Source organism: Astyanax mexicanus, chromosome 13 (assembly GCF_023375975.1).
Source record: "Astyanax mexicanus isolate ESR-SI-001 chromosome 13, AstMex3_surface, whole genome shotgun sequence".
Lineage (NCBI taxonomy): Eukaryota > Metazoa > Chordata > Actinopteri > Characiformes > Acestrorhamphidae > Astyanax > Astyanax mexicanus.
This window is the reverse complement of record NC_064420.1, coordinates 1432990-1453740: the sequence shown is the minus strand read 5'-3', so window position 1 is coordinate 1453740 and position 20751 is coordinate 1432990. Positions and strand designations below refer to the sequence as shown.

General features: G+C 36.2%; 2 protein-coding genes and 1 non-coding gene across 4 annotated transcripts; all 3 read left to right on the top strand.

Annotated features, from left to right (window-relative positions):
* The first annotated feature begins 1325 nt into the window (after positions 1 to 1325).
* On the top strand, positions 1326 to 11794 carry pmelb (premelanosome protein b). 2 transcript variants are annotated; one of them, XM_022677091.2, is made up of 12 exons: positions 1326 to 1421; positions 3564 to 3677; positions 3955 to 4101; positions 4366 to 4506; positions 5118 to 5279; positions 5921 to 6265; positions 7320 to 7496; positions 7602 to 7757; positions 8667 to 8766; positions 9821 to 10026; positions 10156 to 10246; positions 11372 to 11794. In XM_022677091.2, exons 1-12 carry the CDS (start codon positions 1367 to 1369, stop codon positions 11526 to 11528), a joined length of 1851 nt encoding a protein of 616 aa, XP_022532812.2. In that variant the 5' UTR covers positions 1326 to 1366; the 3' UTR covers positions 11529 to 11794. The 2 variants fall into 2 exon arrangements, with proteins under 2 accessions (XP_022532812.2, XP_049319048.1); XM_049463091.1 differs by having other exon boundaries at positions 10153 to 10246.
* Positions 11795 to 13186: 1392 nt separating this feature from the next.
* kansl2 (KAT8 regulatory NSL complex subunit 2) lies at positions 13187 to 19790 on the top strand. The gene is made up of 10 exons (XM_022677082.2): positions 13187 to 13305; positions 14274 to 14532; positions 15192 to 15367; positions 15456 to 15570; positions 15694 to 15857; positions 16350 to 16516; positions 16872 to 16968; positions 17477 to 17730; positions 18476 to 18682; positions 19420 to 19790. The coding sequence occupies exons 2-10, from the start codon at positions 14282 to 14284 to the stop codon at positions 19516 to 19518; spliced, it is 1530 nt and encodes a 509-aa protein (XP_022532803.2). The 5' UTR covers positions 13187 to 13305; positions 14274 to 14281; the 3' UTR covers positions 19519 to 19790.
* On the top strand, positions 19078 to 19222 carry LOC125780706 (small nucleolar RNA SNORA2/SNORA34 family). Its single transcript, XR_007423984.1, has one exon. It is a non-coding gene; the product is annotated as a small nucleolar RNA SNORA2/SNORA34 family (small nucleolar RNA).
* Positions 19791 to 20751: the final 961 nt, after the last annotated feature.

The window sequence follows — 20751 nt, the reverse complement described above, 5'->3', positions numbered from 1 at the left end:
TAAATCAGTGTTTAAAATTGTGCAATCACTGTTCAGATGCATAAATACCATTTAGTACTTTCCAATAGAGTTTAAATCAGTTTTAATTTGATTATATTTATATTATATTTATTTTTGAATCATTGTTTAAAATTGTTAAATGTTAAAATGTTCAAAATGTTTAAATCACCATTCAAAAGTTAATAAACACCGTTAAATAAATGTAATCACTGGTTAAATAGGGAATAAATCGTTGGGTAGATAATGTTTGATAGTTCGATTATTTAAAATAGTTATAATAATTATACTGTATATTATTTTGTGGAGCTACACTACATTTATTTATGCTACCTGTGTTCAGAACAGAGGTGGAAAAAGTACAGAAAAATTGTAATTAAGTAAAAGTACCTTTAATTTGCTAAAATTCTACTCAAGTAAAAGTAAAAGTACCCATCTAAAAATTTACTCTAATAAAAGTAGAAAGTACTTAATTTAAAATGTACTTTGAGTAAAAGTTACTTAATTACTTTTAAGTATTTTGTGTAAAAAAGTAAAAACAAATCATAAATTAAATAGTTTTTAATAGTGCCAAATATTCTTTAATTCAGACAATAGTTTTTCCCCCCAGCATTTTTTATTTTTTTTCACTCAGTAATTGGGAGTTTTCCAATGTAGCAAAGTAAATTACTTGTGTCCAAATGAGTACTTAAGTAAAAGTAAAATTACCTATTTTAAAAACTATTTTAAAAATTATAAATTACTAATAAAATCTACTCAATTACAGGAACTTGAGTAAATGTAATTAATTACTTTCTACCCCTGGTTCAGAAACATATAAATATAAAAATATAGGAATATTTAAATATAGAAATGACTCTTTAAGCTGCTCATGACTTTTGACCCACTTAGAAAACAAAGGCTTTAAACACGGCGAGTTTGGTAGATCTGTAGAGCATTTCGTATCACATGTATGCATTATAAAAGCTCACTGCTTATTAGTCCTCTTTAATCTCAGTGTGATTTTCTAGCGTGGAGGGAAGAGCTGTGCAGAAGTCAGGACTAAGTTTTCTGAATGCATATCAAAAATATTGCATTAAAAAATCAGTATTATTAAACTTGATTGTATTATTAATACGCTATTAATGTGCAATGCTTGCAAAACATTATATCTTAATATTTTTGTGCAATTATGGAAAAGAAAAAGAAATACAGGAATGTGTGTGAGTGTGTGTGTGTGTGTGGGGGGGGGGGTGGGAGTGGCCAGTTATGTCCAGTCTGTGATGTCAGAGCTGGAATCATTTCTGATATAAATAGAGAAGCTCAGCTGGTTTAGTGGATGGATTTGGATACTCCATTTACCACATTTACTACAGAGTGAAGAAGCAAAATGAAGCTATTTTCAAGATTTTTAATATTGCTCTTATTTTCAGTGGCCTCGGCAAGTAAGTATTTATATTATATTTACATTTTCATACTGTATATTTATACTAGTGCATCTAAAAAAATATATATAATTGAAAAGCTGCTTTATTTCATTAATTCAGTTCAAAATGTGAAACTTATATATATTATAGTATTATAGTGATCTATTTTAAGCGTTTATTTATTTTATTGTTGATGATTATTAATGAAAACCCAAAAATCAGTGTCTCAGAAAATTAGAATATTATATAAGTGTGCCACTGGAAAGTCCTGCTGGAAAATGAAATCCACATCTTCAACCATCACTCTGCTCCACTCTGCTACATATGAAATGTAAAATGTACTGATGATCAGTGATGGTTTGGATAAAGAGACATGTCTGTCATCTGCTGCTGTTGATCCACTGTGTTTTTAGCGGAGATGTGGATTTCATTTTCCAGCAGGACTTGGCACACTGCCCACACTGCTTAGCAAAAGTACCAATTGGTCTTAATATATAATATTCTAATTTTCTGAGACACTGATTTTTGTGTTTTTTTTTATTGGCTGTAAGCTTTATAATCATCAACAATAAAAGACAAAAATAAACATTTAAAATACATCACTATTTGTTTAATACATCTATATAAAATATATGAGTTTCACATTTTTAATTGAATTACTGAAATAAAGTTACTTTTCAAATATATTCTATTTTTTTCAGATGCACTAGTATATTAGGCATTGCAGAGATGGTTGTGTTAGGACACTAATACTATTAATTTATTTTATAATATATTTTATATTTTATATTTAATTTAGAATATTTTGTCAACTTCCAAATCTGTAAAAAAAATGCTTTAATTTAAAATAAAAAAATCTTAAATAATGCTGCTTTACATTTACATTTAATTGCACATTTAATTAATAATTTTATATTTTACAATTATACAATGATTTAAAATAAAATATTTTTTATTTTATCTTAATTTCATACTGCAAGTTCGGGCAGTAAATAAAAAAGAGTAAAAATCTTTCGGTTCATTTTTGTTAAAAAGAGAAGTTAAAAGAGGACAAATACCCTATTGTGATTGGTGGCCCTGTAAATCAAGAACTAAAGGAATTAGAGATTTATAGATCTGAAGCCGTTATGGATTATCCTGTGTGCTGCTTGTATCAAAATGCCTGAATTAACTGGTGAAAAAATCCCACAGATTCTGCATTAAACCAGTTAAATTAAATAAAATTCTCTCAGCAGCATCGGTTGTGCTGGACGTTAGCCAGCGCTCTGTAAAACTGCGGGACTAATCAGGGTTTTAAGGGCTTTCAGTGTCTGCTGCTGTCAGTATAACAGTACAGGCTAAAGCGTGATCACGCGCTAAATATCACATGCACTGGATTGATTAACACTTTGCTCATTCAGAAAGCAGATTTTAGGTGCTACCAGAGATTAGAGCTGCAGGGAGCGTGCCAAGCACCCAGCAGGTCACACTGTCCCGCACCCCATAACCTTATAAGGTCACAGCTAAAGATTATAGTTATAGATTCAGGTCCAGAATATAGAAATACATTCCAGGACTTTATTAATATACAGCTCTGGAAAAAATTAAGAGATCACAGTTTTAGTTTTCATGCATCTTGGCATCATGTTCTCTCTCTCCTCCACCAGTCTTACACACTGCTGCTTTTGGATAACTTTATGCTGCTTTACTCCTGGTGCAAAAATTATTCAAGCAGTTCAGTTTGGTGGTTTGATGGTTTGTGATCATCCATCTTCCTCTTGAATATATTCCAGAGGTTTATAATTGGGTAAAATCAAAGTAACTCATCATTTTTAAGTGTTTTCTTATTTTTATAACGCAAATTAATCATGTGACAAAACTGACAGAGCCTGGTGATGATATAAATGATTTAATGATATAAAACAGCACAGTTTACTATTAGGTTCAGAAGGTAGTTTAACTTTTATTCATTCATTCATCAAGTTTTTAACTGATAATAGCAAATGAAAGCATACATTACATATAGCATAAATACTAAAAAATAAAAAAGAATTTGAATTAATGATGTCATGTTAATGTTTTATAGACATGTACACTGCATGTTCCCCAATAAGGTCATGTTTTTCTCAATTTGCGATTTAAAATTTAAAATGTTCTGCTTTTAATATTTTCTCATTTAAGGACAAGTCCAGAAAAATGAATCCAGATCCAGATTTATTCGCTACCCGTCATGGAACACAAGACTGTATGCAGTGTGGAAGGCAGGAGACCCACGTTATAAAAACAGCTGGACAGGTGACATTTTCATTATTATTTCTAATCATTTCTTGAATATATAACCATATGAATTTATATGTAACCATATATTTGGAAATATATGCATACTATCAGATGAAAATTACATTTTTTATCTTTAAAAACAAGACATTTGAGGATATTTATGATATTTAATTTACATAGAGGTGAAGAAAACCTGTAAAATGTGTGGTTATACATTTAGTTTTGTTTGTTTAGCCCAGTATTTTAGTGGTGATAATAATAATAATAATAATAATTATACTCATTTCTGCAGGAGGAGATGTGAAGTTTGATGTCCGTAATGATGCACCAACTCTGACTGGTGCTAAAGTCACCTTCAACATCGATATATTGTTCCCGGCCAATCAGATGGTACTACCTGATGGACAGGTTGTTTGGGCCAGAAACTGCATTGTAAACGGTGGGTCTTGCATCATAATGCCATGTCATGTCCATGAGTTAGTAATGAGTTATAGATGGAGAAATTAAAAATACTATACATTTTCAGTGCTAAAAAGCTTATTAATCAATTTCTATGGCATTTGTCTAAATAATCTGAATTTAAACTAATATGTGCATAAGATATATGCATGTTATTTTTAAACATATTTTTTAAAACAATGACCAAGCTGGTGAACCAGATTCTAATGGAATAAATTTAACCAAACTGATTCTGTTCCATTAGGAACTCAGCACCGGAAGGGTGAGCCGGTCTACCCTCAGGAGAACACCGTGGGGGACCGTAATGCTGTTTTTCCTGATGGGTCTCCACTCGGCAAACATGGAGACAAGAAACCACCTTACGTGTTTGTGTGGAAAACCTGCGGTATGTTCAATGGCGACCTTAGACATCTTCATGGAAGAGTGTGCTTTGGTCAATGTTTTAGTTTACCCCTTTTATTCTGTGTGGAAGTGAATGACCTAACGGCTCTAGGCATGCTCTCCTCCACCAGTCTTACACACTGCTTTTGGGAGAGCTTATGGCACTTCTGAGCAAAAATTCAAGCAGTTCAGCTTGGTGGTTTGATGGCTTGCAACCATCCATCTTCCTCTTGATTATATTCCAGAGGTTTTTAATAAGATTCAGGTTTGGAGATTGACTGTCAACTTATCATGCAAATGTCAGTCAGCAACGGCAGCATGACCTACATCAAGTGACCTACAAAAAGAATGGCAATCAGCAGCTGGGGTGAAGTGCATGGTAAGAAAAGTCAGAAACTGAAGACTCCTAGAGGCAGAGCTCAAGCCATGTAAAGATAGAAAAAAACCCTTTATCAAAAGGATTGGTCCATAGAGGACTGGAGTAAGATCGTCTTCTGTGAAGAGTCCAATTTTTAGCTTTGCCCAAGCAAGTTATCACTTTAAGACTAGAATGCTTTTTTGTTTTCTTATCTTTTATGGCCTTGTATTCTAACTGCTGTTGATCTTGTTCTATAGGAAAGTACTGGCAGGTGTCTGATGGACCGTCCTCCTCTCTGACCATCAGCACAGACAACATCCCTCTTGGCTCATATGTCATGGACGTGGTTATTTACCACTACAGAAAAAGAGAAAAGTTCATCCCCATCGGATACGCCTCCACTCAGTTCTGCATCACTGGTGAGCATGGAACTATAACCAACCCTGATCTCGCGACAGGAGTAATATATATACATTCTGTTTTCTTAGCAGTGAAGTAACCTATTGACGTAGCTGACGTAACTCACTCACTCACTCATGTTTAGCAGGAATAGTTTACAGTGCTGCGCCACATCTCCCAAAAGTGTAGCTATGACAGATCCTCCAAAATTCCAAATTTATAAAAAATAACATTTTAATATTTTAACATTATAGTCATTATGGCTTTTAGAAAATGTGTTTTGGGGGGGTAGTGCACTATAGCAGTCTGTACATATTGGAATGCTTTTTTTTAAGTGGATGGGCAGAAGGGCACCCAGAGATGGATTCTTGTTAAGACAGTATAAAAATGTCTTGACCTAGAGGGAACATCAGTATATATATTTTTATTTTATATTGCAAGAAGGGACCCAATCTAGCGGGCCAGTGAAGAGGACACTTGACTGATTAATTTTTAACAATAGGGTCATCTCTGGGGGGCAGTTGCCACCCCAAAGCCACCCTTAACCCCCCCAGGGGCCAGATATAAAATTGAAATATAAAAAAATAAAAAAGTTTTAAAACTTTAAAAAAAGTCTTAAAACTCATACATGTCTTTATTTCTCCTCTTTCTGCTCCTACAGATCAGATTCCCTTTGCCGTCTCTCTTTCACAAGTGAACGATAAAGACGAGGGCGACCAGAAATTCATCCAGAACCGAGCCGTTGCGTTCAGCGTCGCTCTCCACGACCCCAGTGACTACCTGGAGGACTCAGACATCACCTTTAACTGGGACTTCGGGGACGGCAGTGGCACAGTCATCTCCAGGGAGCTCACTGTTACTCATACCTACACTATTACAGGCTCCTATAAACCACACGTCGTAGTACAGGCGGCCATTCCTGATCCGTCCTGCGTCACTCCAGCAAACACTCCTACCAACGCCAGTCCCACAGGAAGCTCCCTTCACTCACAGCTCATCTCAACAGGTACGCTCACTGCATTTAGCACCTCTGTCAGATACTGTTTTAGTAGTAACAATAATATATAATTAATAAGAATTTGATGAAGAAATATAAATATAATACACATTTAATTTAATGCATGAATACCATGAATCCTATTCTGTATTTAAGCAATTAAAGACAATAGAAAAAAAATCCATACAGCAGGATGTGCAAAGTCACGTGCCACGTGGTGTATTGCTATCTTAGCAACAGAAAAAACACAAGATCCCTATTTTAGCGATCTATAGACGAGGCGTCCCTCCTATGTGCACCATGCAGCTTGATTTAGAGAGTGTCAGTGTGTCTTAGCTATCGCAACGAGAGGAAAAGTACACCTTCTGTGTCTCAAAATGCAAAGCAAAAGCCATGTATTAATTCTCTTATTTAATCATGGGTGTGGTTACTTTTGGGACTAACAAGAAATAAACCAATCAGAGTGTCTCTTGCTCATCATTCCCTTTAAGAGAGTCATGTGTGCTCCGACTTTGGCGGATTGCTATTTTAATGGCGCATTTACCTGGACATGTCCAACAAACGCTTCTCAGCAGAGGAAACTGAGCTGTTTGTTCATGCTCGTTAATTCTGTGTATTCAGCCAGTGGAGCACATGTGTTTTCCATTGCAAAGATAGCAATACTCCAGGAATGTACCTGAAAATAGACTGTTGACGAAGCATAAGATAGCAATGAGCATCATGACGCGTCTTGTTTAGGGTGTAACATATGACCCAATATGATATGTTCCTATAGCACCTAAAAGTATAAATTGTAAATGCAGATTAAGTTCACATGCAGTATGTTTTTGTCACCTTTCCTTTTATGACTTATAAATGTAGAGTGAAACACTCCTTATAACTTCAATATGGATATTTGTGTTAATTTTTGTGGCATGACCAAAACAAAGAATTTGAATCAGACTGTTTTTGCAGCTTAAATATATGGGACTTATGATATATGAAATTATGATATCCATAACACAAATATCATATCATAATGTGAACATAATGTGTTTTAATGCTTCTTTTTGTGTTTCTTAAGGTGGAAGGGCAGCTGCATCAGTGCCCGGCATGAAAACTACTCCCCCAGCTCCAACAAATGCAGCCATTGATCCAGTGAGCTCAGATGATCAATCATCAATACCAGCCCAGAATGAGGAGCCTTCTGCAGCTTATTCATCCACTACAACCAGCCCTGCTGCTGCTATTGAACTGTCTGGTAGGTGGCTTCACTTTAGCCATACATGGGTTTATTTTATTATAATATATATGTACACACAGTAAACAGTATAGACTTCTAACCTGACTTTGTTGTTTTCTGCAGGGTCACCAGTAGCAGATCCGGATGCAGTGGTTTTGGACAGAGAGGTTCTGGAGGTTCAAGCTGCTGTTATAATCGAGAAACGTGAGGTTCCAAACGTGGAGTTGGACTGTGTCATTTACCGCTACGGCTCTTTCTCCACCGGGATTCAGGTCGTTGGTGAGTTTGTGCTTCTGAACCACTGTCAATATTACAGTATATGTTTTAATGAATCTATTTTTCTATATAACTTCTTACCTTTCAATGCAAGTCAGTGTAAAAAGAGAGTTTATTTCAGGTCATTTTGTGAAATTTCTATTGGTCTATTCATTAAGAAATTTCGACACAGTGTAAGAGACAGTTTGTGTGTTCAAATTATGTAGTAAACTAAAAATCCACAAAAATGGAGATTTTATTTTTTTCATTGGACAGCGACGATACACTTATTTAATTAAACATATTTATATTTATAGTTAAAAAATATACAGCTCTAGAGAAAAATAAGAGAACACTTTAAAAATGATGAGTTTCTTTGATTTGACCAAATTAAAAACCTCTGGAATAAAATCACACATCCAATCAGGAAGATGGATGATCACAAACCATCAAGCCACACAACTGAACTGCTAGAATAATTTTTTTGCACCAGGAGTAAAGCAGCATGAAGTTATCCAAAAGCAGTGTGTAAGACTGGTGGAGGAGAACATGAAATCTGTGATAAAAACCAGGATTATTCCATAAACTTTATGAATATGAACTTGTTTTCTTTGCATTATTTGAGGTCTGAAAGCTCTGCATTTTTTTGTTATTTAAGCTATTTCTTATTTTCTCCAAATAAATGCTCTAAATGAGAATATTTTAATTTGTTATTTGGGAGAAATGTTGTCTGTAGTTTATAGAATAAAACAACAATGTTCATTTTACTCAAACATAAACCTATAAATAACAAAATCAGAGAAACTGATTCAGAAACTGAAGTGATTTGATTTTTTCCAGATTCTTTAAATAATTCTTGAATAGTTGTTTTGGTTTAATAAAGGTACATGTTTGTAATGGAGATGCTAAAGATGCTCTTGTTTTCTGTTTCAGAGGGGATTGAGAGTGTGGAGATTGTCGATGCCTCCAGTACTGTTCTGGTGGCTGATCTGGAGCAGAACGCCGTGGATTTTACTGTTACCTGTCAGGGCAGGTGTGTACTGGTGATGCTATTTCTTTTATATCAGTGGTTCCCCATCCAGCTCCTGGAACATCTGGTGTCAGATATGTGGTGCCAACATAAAAAACCCTGTACAAAACCTCCTGGATCCCAATTAGGAATCCCATACAGGTCCAACAAAGGCATGATATCTGGAGTTTCTTAGAAGGTTCTTTGAGAAATGCTATAGAAATGCAATTAATTACAATTTTATATCATGCTTATGATAAAGACTGTGTTAAAAAAAAAGAAAATCATTAGAATTTCCATCATTACAAGTTATATTAGATAGGACTTAAAGGATCTGGAGCCAAATTTGGCTCTGTGGCCCTTTATATATCATTACTGTCCAATTAAAAACAAATATTTAATTTAGTACATAATTTAAACACACAATTACAATGTCCCTTATATATAGAATTTGAGCTTTTCTCCAAATTCCTTAAATCCATTCTCCCTTTTATTTCTGTCTCAGATTGAAGAGATACATGTTTTTCATTAGACAGATAAATTGACCAATTGAAATGGACTTCATTGCACTTGTTTAAGCCCAAAATAGACTATAATTCTCTCACTGAACAAGAGTAATTAAAAAAGATAGTGAAAAACAACGAATAATGAAGATGAATGATGCTTAATTAGACTACAAACCAAGTAGCCAAAGTAGTTTTACTTTATAATAAGTGAATTTAATTCTGGTCTTTACTGCAAATATATAAACATTTTGTTATAATATAATATTATAATATTATAATATATATTTTTTAACATGCATGCTTCACATTTTTTATTTCCTAACTCTAGCATATACTCATATCATTAACAGATGATCAAAACCATATAATTACTGCATTTCTCAAAGATACACAATTAACTCTAAATTGAGTCAAATTGAGATCAGTCTTGCATGTGTATCATGTGGCTTCTTGGGAAAATGAACTGTCCACCCCTGATTTAGACCTTTAAAAGGTTCTTCAGAAAAAGCTTCAGCAACAAACAAAAATGTCTAAGCACGTCCTTCACCATCATTGTGTTTGTCTGTTGGCAGCTTGCCCACTGAGGTGTGCACCGTGGTGTCGGACGCTGAGTGTAAAACTCCAGGAAAGACCGTCTGCACCTCCGTCTCTCCGTCTCCAGAGTGCCTGCTGGTCCTCCGACACTTTTTCAACGACGCTGGAGTCTTCTGCATCAACGTGTCCATGACTAATGATGTCAGCCTGGCGGTCACTAGCGCCAGAGTCAATGTGATCATAGGTGAGAGACGGTTTCTGAAGCCGTTTTCCATACAGAACATGCACTGATGTAAAAAGAGTAAAATATTCTGTATTACAGTGATGCAGTGCTGTATCTTCATCTTCATCTGTTTTTGTTTGTGATCAGCAGGTTCCAGGTTCTCCAGTATGGGAACTATTGCGATGGTGTTGGGCGTCCTGGTCGTTGCATCAGCATTAGGAACCGTGGCCTTTGTTTTTAAGTGAGTGTGCCTGAAAAACTCAACTTAATGGTGTTTATCATTCTATTTAAAGAATATGCTGTGATTTTGAAATTATATTTACTTTTTGGACCTAAAAATATTGAGACATTTTATTTATTTATTGTGTTGGTGTCTTAAAGCTAAACCTTTAATCTGAACTAAAGGATAAAGCTGTTGTTTCCATGTGGGTCAGCCAGACATCTTCCTGTAGCAGTTTTTTTTCTCCAGTTTACAAGAGTCTTTATTTGAAGGTGTAGGAAACAGTACTCACCGCTCTCTGGCTTCATCTGTAATTTCTCTAAAGAAAAGAACTTCTACTTCTATTTCTACTAGTTCTTTGTGTTTCTGTGTCTTTTTTTAGTGATTATGATAAAAGTGTAAATGTGTTGTACATGTGTAAGTGTGTAAATGCTGCTGCAGTAGAGACAGTAAAAGCAGAAACTCCATCTGTTCCTGTTTCCAAGAGTTTGGAAATTCACATTTCTTAAAATCCATTTACAAAGCTTAGTTTATTTCCATTGCTACTTACCAGCTGTACTCTTTTAAACAATTGATTGTTTGCTATAAAAAAACAACCTCAAACCTAAAAAACAAAACCTCTTTTATTTAACAAAGTATTTTTTTTTCAGGGTTTATTTAATACCAACATTTATTTATTTATTTGTTTATTTTACAATACTAAAATACATTTTAAGTAAAGTTTTTCTTCCCTTAAAGTCTCTGGTAGTTTACTGGTAGTTATTAACTCGACCTGAACATCTTAAAGGCCAAAAAAAAGGGAAAATTGTTGGTTTTCTAAAACTTTTGACCTGTAATGTCATCTGTAATCTATGTATGTGTATATCTGTGTGTTCTGAAACCTCACTGGTCAACTACGCATGAAGTTAGGCCAATCAGGAGGCTTTATTTGTCACTCTCAGTCACTGTGTTTGTGTATTCCTCTCTAAAAAATATTTCCAACATAATAACTAGCGATGATCAGGTAGACCCTATTAAAATGACTCCATGAACTTCCGTGAGAGGTGGGATCTCTGCTACCATACCATGCAGTTCTTGCCAATACAACAGTCCTAGTTTCTTGTAAATTTGTAAATGTATTACTATTGTTTCTCCTCTCCCCCTCAGGTGTCTGAAGGGCTACCAGCCCCTTTCTGAGGTTCCTGTTGCAGGCCAGCCCGGAAGAGCAGGATGGAGCTCAGTGCCTTCTCTCTTCTGGAGCCTGGTGAACCAGCAGGTTCCTGCACAGAAGCCTCCAGTTCCTCCAGTACACAGAGCAGCATAAAGAGGACTCGACAGCAACAGCATATTCCTTTTGTACTTTTTCAGATTTTATATAATATTCTGTAGATGTGGCTTCAATTCCAGTTTTATACATTAATTAGGCTATATGTTTCATATGATTTTGTTTGTTTTTTTACCTGATTTTTTTATATTAACAACTGACCCAAAGTGTTTTCTACATTCCAGTTAAGAATCTTCAGTATTTAGCAGTAATATGTTGTTTGAAGCTGTTTTAATAGAATTTAATAAAATACTATTAAAACCAAAGTTGTGGTTTGTTACAGTGAGATAGATCATGTGTAATTTATTAGATAACCTGCAGAGGGAGACACTACAACACCCATATACACTATATGCCAAATGTTTGTAGACATCCTTTTTTAATTAATACATCTATTTGCTTTTAACTAAAATACATTGCTGACACAGATGTGCAAATGCACATCTTAGACACATCTTGTCTAGTCCCTATTGCGAATCACTGCTAAATAATATGACTCAATGGAGGAGCAGATCAATACATGCCTATTGGAACCATATTGATTAATGTCAGGCGTGGGTTAGAGGGGTATAAAGGAATAGTGGATAATTGTAATAGTTCTAATTCAGATTATGAAAAGCAAGAACTACACTGTATAAAACTTTTTAAGAACTTCTTATCCATCAAAAACGTTATGATAGAACTGGCACTCATCAGGACTACCTCAGAAAAAAAGAAAAGCAAGAGTTTCCTCTGTTGTACAGAAATAGTGCAGCAATAGTGTTCTCTGGAATGATGGAGCTCCATCCAGCATTTTTAGAATGAATTGGGAATAAGGTAAGAAGATAAATGGATATTATCCAACATCCTGACCTCGCTCACTATTTTATTTCAGTGGCATCTTTTTTACTAGCCATAAATTAATGGGATTTACAAACCTAATTTCACTTATTTATAATTGAAAGATAAATAAAGATAAATAAAGCAAAAAAGAGCCTACAGTCAGAGCAGTCTTGTTTTTATTGCGACCCAAATATTGACCGCCATCACAGCCAATAAGAAAACAGCGTTCTGCGTCGTTCACATATATTTTATCCAATGAAATGCATCAGTCAGAGCCAGCGGTCCAATCATGTTTGTGGTTGGCGGGTCATTGAGGGAGGACGTTATGAACAGGCCGAGCTTTGTGTTGGGTGTAATTAGGGTTGGGAATTTCGGCTCTTTTTAGAGAACCGGTTCTTTTGGCTCGGCTCACTAAAAGGAGTCGGCTCTTTTTTGTTGTTGCTTGAATGATTTGAATAGAGGAAAATTATTTTCCATTTCCAGTATAATTTATTTTACTTTAATAATGGATAAATTGAGATAGTTCGTATGATATCGTATGCAATAATACAATTAATTTTAATTTTGTTGCAGTAGTGTATTCTTGAAATACACGGATCGTTATCACGAAAAATACCATGAAATATTGATATTGTTTTAGGTCAATAAAAAACATCATTATTTTAAATGTTATTAATATTATTTATATTGTTTTGGTATATAATCAATATGGAACATAGTGCTACATAAAAATAAAAAAAATCAAGACACATATAGGTAAGATTAGTACACATAAATTAGATTAAACGTATAATATGTGTGTGTAAAACTCCGCCCCTCCTCAGTGAACACTCACAGACTCGTTCACTACAGAGAGTCGGTTCTTAGAGCCGAATCTTTCGAGGCCGAGTCATCGCTGTGTCGGTGGTTTAGCTGTTGTGGTGAAGGAGGGAGGCGACTGGGGAGAAAAGTATCGGTGAGTTTTGAGTGTTTAGATCATTAAATAAACAGATATTAATTAGATTATCGATATAAGAAGCTGTTTATGGAGTTTATGAAGCTGAAATATGGGTTTGTGCGGGTTTAGCTTTGGGCTAACTGGCTAAAGTAGCAGTTGAAAGATGGCGGAGTGCTGCTGCTGCAGAGCGGCGGTTTTAAACAGCTTAGCTTAGCTAACCTAGCTAACGTTTAATAATAATAATATTTATTGTGGAATTAACTCTTTTACTCAATACTGTACTGTACCCTGTTATTATCTAGTATATAGTGCTGACAGTATGTAAAATAAACAGGCTGTAAAACCGCCTCAAACGTGCTGAATCCTCTTTACAGCGTTTTTAACCAGCTAACGTTAACTAGGTTAGCTAGTTAGCTGGGTCAGCTAACTGTATAAAGTAAATCAGCATTATCATTATTGATGTTATTAGTACCTTTTTAAACAGTTATTGTCGTATTTAAGCCAGATTAACACGTCCTTCCACTGCTACTCCTATTTTTCAGGCTCTACATGTTGAATATTAAGCAGTATTATATTTATAAATAGTGTAACCTAAACACTTAAAGCAAGCTTCAGCTACAGCAGTCACAGCAGCTATCTATACTAGTGCATCAATTAAAAAATGTGAAACGCATATATTATATAGATGTATTTCACACTACACTTCTATTTTAAGCATTTATTTATTTTATTGTTGATGATTTTTAAGGCTTACAGCCAATGAAAACCCAAAAATCAGTATCTCAGAAAATTAGAATACTGTATAAGATCAATCTATACCTCTGGGGCAATGTGGGCAAAGTGCCAAGTCCTGCTGGAAAATGAAATCCGCATCTCCATAAAAGTTGTCAGCAGAGGAAAGCATAAAGTGCTGTAGAATTTTGCAGGAATAAAACACTGCACTAGTGTATCTAATTTTATATCTATTTTAATCTGTTTTTCACCAGAAGTCAGAATGAACCGGATTCGGATCCACGTGCTGCCGTCCAGCCGAGGCAGGGTCACCCAGACCGGCCGCGCCCAGGAGCCCCAGGCCTGCGCCTACACCCAGAGAACCTGCTCTCAGCCCCGTCTGGAGGGCTGGGAGTTCTGCATCAAGCACATCCTGGAGGACAAGAGCGCTCCGTACAGGCAGTGCAGCTATGTGTCCAACAAGAACGGCAAGCGCTGTCCCAGTGCAGCACCTAAACCCGAGAAGAAGGACGGGTAAGTGAAGTGCAACTGATGATTTTTTAAAATTATTTGTTTACTGATCAAAAACTAAAACAATCCAAAAATGCTGATAATTAACCGACTATTTAACCGACAATGACTTGTTGATTGGTCATTGGCGATGTCTTCCATCCCGCACAGCTTCTGTTCCTAATGCACATCACCTGCTCGGACATTTGAAGTTGAAGTATTTTTAATTTCAACATAGTAAAGATTATGTTGACTAATCATTGCAGCCCTAGTATGCATGAGCTGCTTTAATAGTGTGTATGTGCCTATAAATTTAAGTAGGGGGTACTCCATTCACACTCCATTTCTGTGCTACAGAAATGTGTGTAGTACAGTGTGTAGACGACAGTATTTTTTTGTATGTAGGTGTATGTTTGTTTATAAAGGCTTGTAATATTTATTACCATGATATTTGCAGCAAGGAATATCCCACCCAAATAAATGATATATATTTCCCACTCTGTTTTGAGGTTTACTATTTATATTATTTCAGAAGAAAGCTATTAGTGTGTGTGTAGTATGTGGGGGAAAAACACACTTTTTTTTCTGTTTTTTTGAGATATTGTGAGGTGTTATGAAGAATAAAGCATTGCAGTTATAATCCGTTTTTTTGACCTGGCCTGAATGTAATTTTCTCCATCCAGGGTGACATTCTGTGCTGAGCATGCTCGCAGAAATGCTATGGCTTTGCAGGCACAAATGCGCAAGTCTTCTTCAGGACCGTCCCCTGAGGTCCTTCTGTCTCAGCTCAGTGGATACAACAGGGCAGAGTCAGGATCTCTGGGTCTAGATGGGCGTAGTGAAGCAAGCCGAATTCTAGGTAGGTCATCCATAATTCTCACTTTTCTTCAAATCAGCATTTATTTTAGTTTCTGAATTCCTCTCTGAATAAATCTGTCTTTGTTCAGATGAGGACAGCTGGAGTGAAGAGGAGCAGGACCCAGTGGTGCTGGATCTGATGTGGAGAGGAGATCCTGATAGTGAAGCAGACAGCATAGACAGTGATCACGAGGACCCTCTCAAGTGAGTTTACATTCAGTGCCACAGCATCCTGAATTATAGTTTTAACTGTCTGACTTTTTAACCGTCTGCAGGCTGTGTTGTTGTTTTTTTTACAGTATATTATACATTATTTTACTATTGTAGGCATGCTGGTGTTTACACGGCTGAAGAAGTCGCTCTCATCACTCGTGAAAAGCTCATCAGACTCCAGTCGCTCTACATAGACCAGTTTAAACGGCTCCAGCACTTGCTTAAGGAGAAGAAGCGACGCTACTTGCACAGCCGCAAGGTTGAGCATGAGACAATCGGTAGGACTACTTCACCGTTTTATATTTTCACAATCACATGTTTAACAAACTCACCAGCAGTCATGTTTTTGCAATGATAAAGCACAGTGAAAAATATGGTTTAAAGATTTTCTGGATTTTTTTAAAGGGTGCCTTTTTGATCATTCATGGCACCAATCTAAAATAACAGGGTAGGGCTGTAATGGTTCCCTTTGTGCGCTGTTGATTGGCTTTTAAAAAAAAAAGACTGATTTCAAAAATCGTTGGTAATATTGCTTTTAGTTTAAAATGAATCACATTCTCTGCCCTTTGCTTACGCCCACTGGCTCTCTGGCTTGCATTAGCGGAATTCTGACCTCTGGTGTTCAAACAATGCAACTGCATGAGTTTTCATAGTAACAGGCTGTGTAATGTTAATAGAAACATGAAATTAAGAGGGTTTATATATATTAAAACCACACTAAGAACCCACATGCAAAATGTAAGACTCTTTGTGTGCTGTGTTTTAAACAGGCACCAGTCTGTTAACGGGTCCTGAAGGCCTGTCTATGAAGGAGAGGGAGAACCTCCGGAAGCTGAAGGCATTACGGCGCTATCGTCGTCGTTACGGCGTCGAGGCTTTATTACACCGGCAGCTCAGAGAGCGCAGGCAGGCCATCACTGAGGGAGCATCACCACAGGTAATGCTCAGGAGATTTAACCATTTTATTAATATCGGGATTTTTCTGATTAATACATAGGATGCATATTCTCTTTTTTTTCTTCGTCATTTTATCTGTTTTAAAATGGATAACTAGGACAAAAGAATACGTTTGGGATGGTTTCATTTAAGGACATGGAAAGAACATTTTATAGACTTATTTAGTGTGTAAAACAGCACTGGCACAAGCCAGCAGATAAATCTATGTGGATTTATCTGGATATTACCTGTTTAATAGGATAATATGCAAATACACTCCCTAACACACACACTTAAAACTGCAATGTTAAATTATTTAAGTTGATTTTTTTATTTTTATGTCTTATTTCCAATAGACCCACCCAGTACGACAGAGCCAGAGATGCATTTCCTTTGTGGAAGGGACGCGATGCTCAAACCAGTGTCTGCCAATGACACGACATTGTGTTTCTCGTATCCTTTTCTAGCACATTGTGCATAATTCAACTTTTTAAAAAATATTTAGCCACATATGTAGTAGTTCCCTATTCTAGTACACAACCTTTAATTCAGAATGGTCTTATTGATTGGTTAATTTGCGCTTTCGGTTAGCATTGATACCATACAGGCCTCACTCAGCATTGCTGTTGCGGTATTAGCATCACTGTTCACTATTGTATCTGTGGCCTATTTCAGCATCACTACTACGGTGTGAGCATTACAATCGTAGTGAATGGGTTAGCATTGTTCTCTGTGTGTTAGCATCACTACCCCAGTGTTAGTCCCATGCCATGTTAAACAGGGTCCTTCACACCTAAAAACTAGTGAATATGAGTTCTAGCCCTAAGTAAAGGACAGCAGATGAAGCTGTTGGTTTTAAACAGCGTCTTAAATAAAAAAAAAAAAAAAACAGTTCAGTTTTAAGACATTTAAATTCATTGCTCTTATTTCATACGTTTTCTTTAGCCATTAAAACGTAAAGATATTTACCAGGACAGCAGCCAGGTGTTGTTTAAGATGTGTCCCGGGCTGAAGGACATCCCCTGTGACCGGCCCGTGCACATGGGTCAGTCGGAGGAACCGCGGTGCCCGCTGCACCTGTCTCTGCCACCCCCCATGTACCAACCTGAGCCAGAGACGCTGGCACCAGAGCAGCTGGCCTCCGCCCCCACGGACATGTACCTCAGCGCCGCCGAGCTGCAGCCCACAGAGAGCCTACCGCTGGAGTTCAGCGATGTATGATTTATCCTTTTATTGATTATATTAATTATCTTAACCAATTTTACTCTCTGTTTACATACAGGAACTGTTGTCAGTTATTGGGTAGTAGGTTGTTTTAAGTCTTGTGGACTTATACTGTTTTTTGTTTAGTTTTAGAGCCTGTTAAAGTGATGTTAATCATGGCAGTGATGTTGTTTACAGAGCGAGGACATGTGGTATTAAATACAAGGTCCAAGAGGTTCATTTTGCACTTTTATTTTGTAGTAAGCACATAGGAAAATACTGTCATACAGTCGAACAACTGGGACACTGAAAGACTTTAGTCTTTAACATATTTAATCGTACAGATATTTGATCATTATTTTAACAATTTTGAGGGAAATAGAGGTAATATAATTAAACACATGCAACTGTTTAAATGTGTTGTTTAAATATTTAGGGATCTGCATTCAATAGAATTTTCTTGTAAGATTATGCTTCTTGCTATCAGCAGCCAGAGTCTGAGAGAATACAGTTGGGTTGATTACAGAGGAGGGTCATTGTAGGGTTAGGAGTCTTGCCCAAGGTGCCCAATGGTGTAGCACAGCATTCAGTCACCCAGACCTGGAATTGAACCCCTCAGTCTCTCACATGGTAGCTCACTGGGCAAGCAGTGGTGTTATCCACTGCACCACACCAACCACCAAACATGTTGTTCAGCACAGACATTTGCCGGCTGATGTATCAAAACTTTCTAAGTGAGTCTTGCTTGTTTTTGCAGGATCTGGATGTGGTGGGAGACGAGGGGATGCAGTGTCCTCCGTCCCCTCTGCTCTTCGACACAGCGCTGGCTCTGGAGGACCAGACCATCCGGGCCATAGCTGAAGCCCCCATGGACATCCTGACTGGGGCTGAGCACGGCGAGCTGGACGGCTCAGGACAGGAGGCAGAGTTTTCAGAGACGGATGAAATGTCGGTGACAGACCAGGTAAACGTGTGAAAACAGCAGAGGGAAAAGAAAACAAAGTTTGCTTTAACTCCTGCCTTGTTTAGTCCAGACTTTAAGACTTTTTTTTTAGTTTGTGTCTAAACCAAAGTATCAGGTGTAAAAGAGGGCGTGTACCATGGTCCAGACCAAAGAACCAGAGTTTGAACCAACCCAAAGAGGTGTTCTGACTTGCTTTTAATAAGGCCTGTAATTAGAGATGTCCCCAATCCGATAACATAATTTTTAAAGGATTGAAATCACGGATTTATCCAAAAAGTAACGTTACCTTTTTCATACAACCATGCTGTAAACACTTAACATTTAATGAAAAGGAAAAATGTGTATTTTTCTTTTTTTATGCATGGCTAAAGTGTCTGATCAGGACTCTTTTTGCTTTAGCCCTGAATCAAGGCCAGCAGCTTGTAGTAGCTGTTGGTTTCAAACAGCGGCTAAAATCAGAACTCTTCTAATTGTTTGTTGACTTTCCTAGATTTCCAAAATAGGGAATAGAGGAAGTCTGTTCAGTTTGAAGAGACATACCTAAGCTCATCACAAGCTTATTTATCCACAAGGAACTATTCAGGAATATTTATTCATATTGATAAAGCAGTAATTAAAAGGTGTATAGCATATATTAGCAATAAAAGTTGCATAAAGGGGACTTCTGTTCATGGCAGTTGGTAGAAATGTAAAGATTTGGTAGATTACTGAACTCCTGTTTTGTTTCTTTTCTCCAGACTGTGTCGGAGATAGCCGAGGCAGCAGGAGAGGAGGATCCCACACACAGTTCTTCAGTGGATGTTGACACAATAACCACAGAGGCCATGCCATCATGAGCACCTTCAGGCCTGATTTTCTCAGCTGTCAATAGACTTCACAGAGCTCGCCATGCTGAAGTGTTTCAGAATCCAAGCTGTGACCAAAAAACATATTCACAACACCAACATCTGTAGAGCAGAGACTGTACCTGATGATCAGAAACATTCAGAGGTGAATTAATAAATAAAAAGCTAACTGCTATAGAGGACACATGCTAATATGGAGAGATGGTTCAACACCTCGATCTGTTCTTGTCTTTGGAAATAAAACTTGATGCCGTTGTCCAGAATCGTATGTCTGTGCTTATTATTAAGAGGTAATGCTTTTAATAAGAGGGTAAAAATTTAACTCACTCTGAAGAGCCTGAAAAACCTGGAAAAAAATCTTAAATAGTTATTTTTCTTTCGTTATATCAGAAAATGACCGCTAGAGGGAGCCAGGTTTCTGTAAAACCAAATGGACATTTTTTTTCATAGGTTTAACTTCCTATTACTCCAAATTGCTGCAGTATTTTTACTTATAACTTTTATGATAAATAGTATAGGAATGCTTCTTCAAGAATTTAATAATCTGATTTGACAAGAGTTTAATTTCTTAGGTTTATTGGAATCCAAAATCTGATTTACGCAGTTTAATGTCCCATTATTCCATACTTTTACAATAATATCACTTCATACTTTAATGCATTATTAATATAGAAAGGCTTCTTCAATAATTTAATGGTGTCATTTAATAACAGTTTGATTTGCTGATTTTATAGGACTCCAAACTTTGGGTTATGCAAAACTGATTAAACTGATTAAAAACTGATTAAACAGTTTGACTCCCCATTACTCCAAATTGTTACAGTTCAATAACCTGAAGCATAAAACTTTCATACATTAAAAATGAATAATATTTGCTAATGTAGTGGTGTGATATGATAACCCTTTGATTTTTAAGTTTTACAGGACTCCAAATCTGGTCTATATACATTTACCATAATATTAATTCAGATTAATTACAGTATTATTACTTGAAACATACTGTACATGTGTTTTTTGATTGCCTTATTTTATGCCTAAATAGGCCTTTTTTCTGAATTTGCCAAAATTGTAATTTCTCCAAATTTCCACAGTAATATAATTTGAAATTAACATGATTATACTATGGAAATTGGTTTCTTTTGATAACACTTGTTTTCTTCTTTATTAAGACTTTAAACTGTGGTCAATACATAAGCTAATGTTTAAAAATTTAGTGGATTTAAC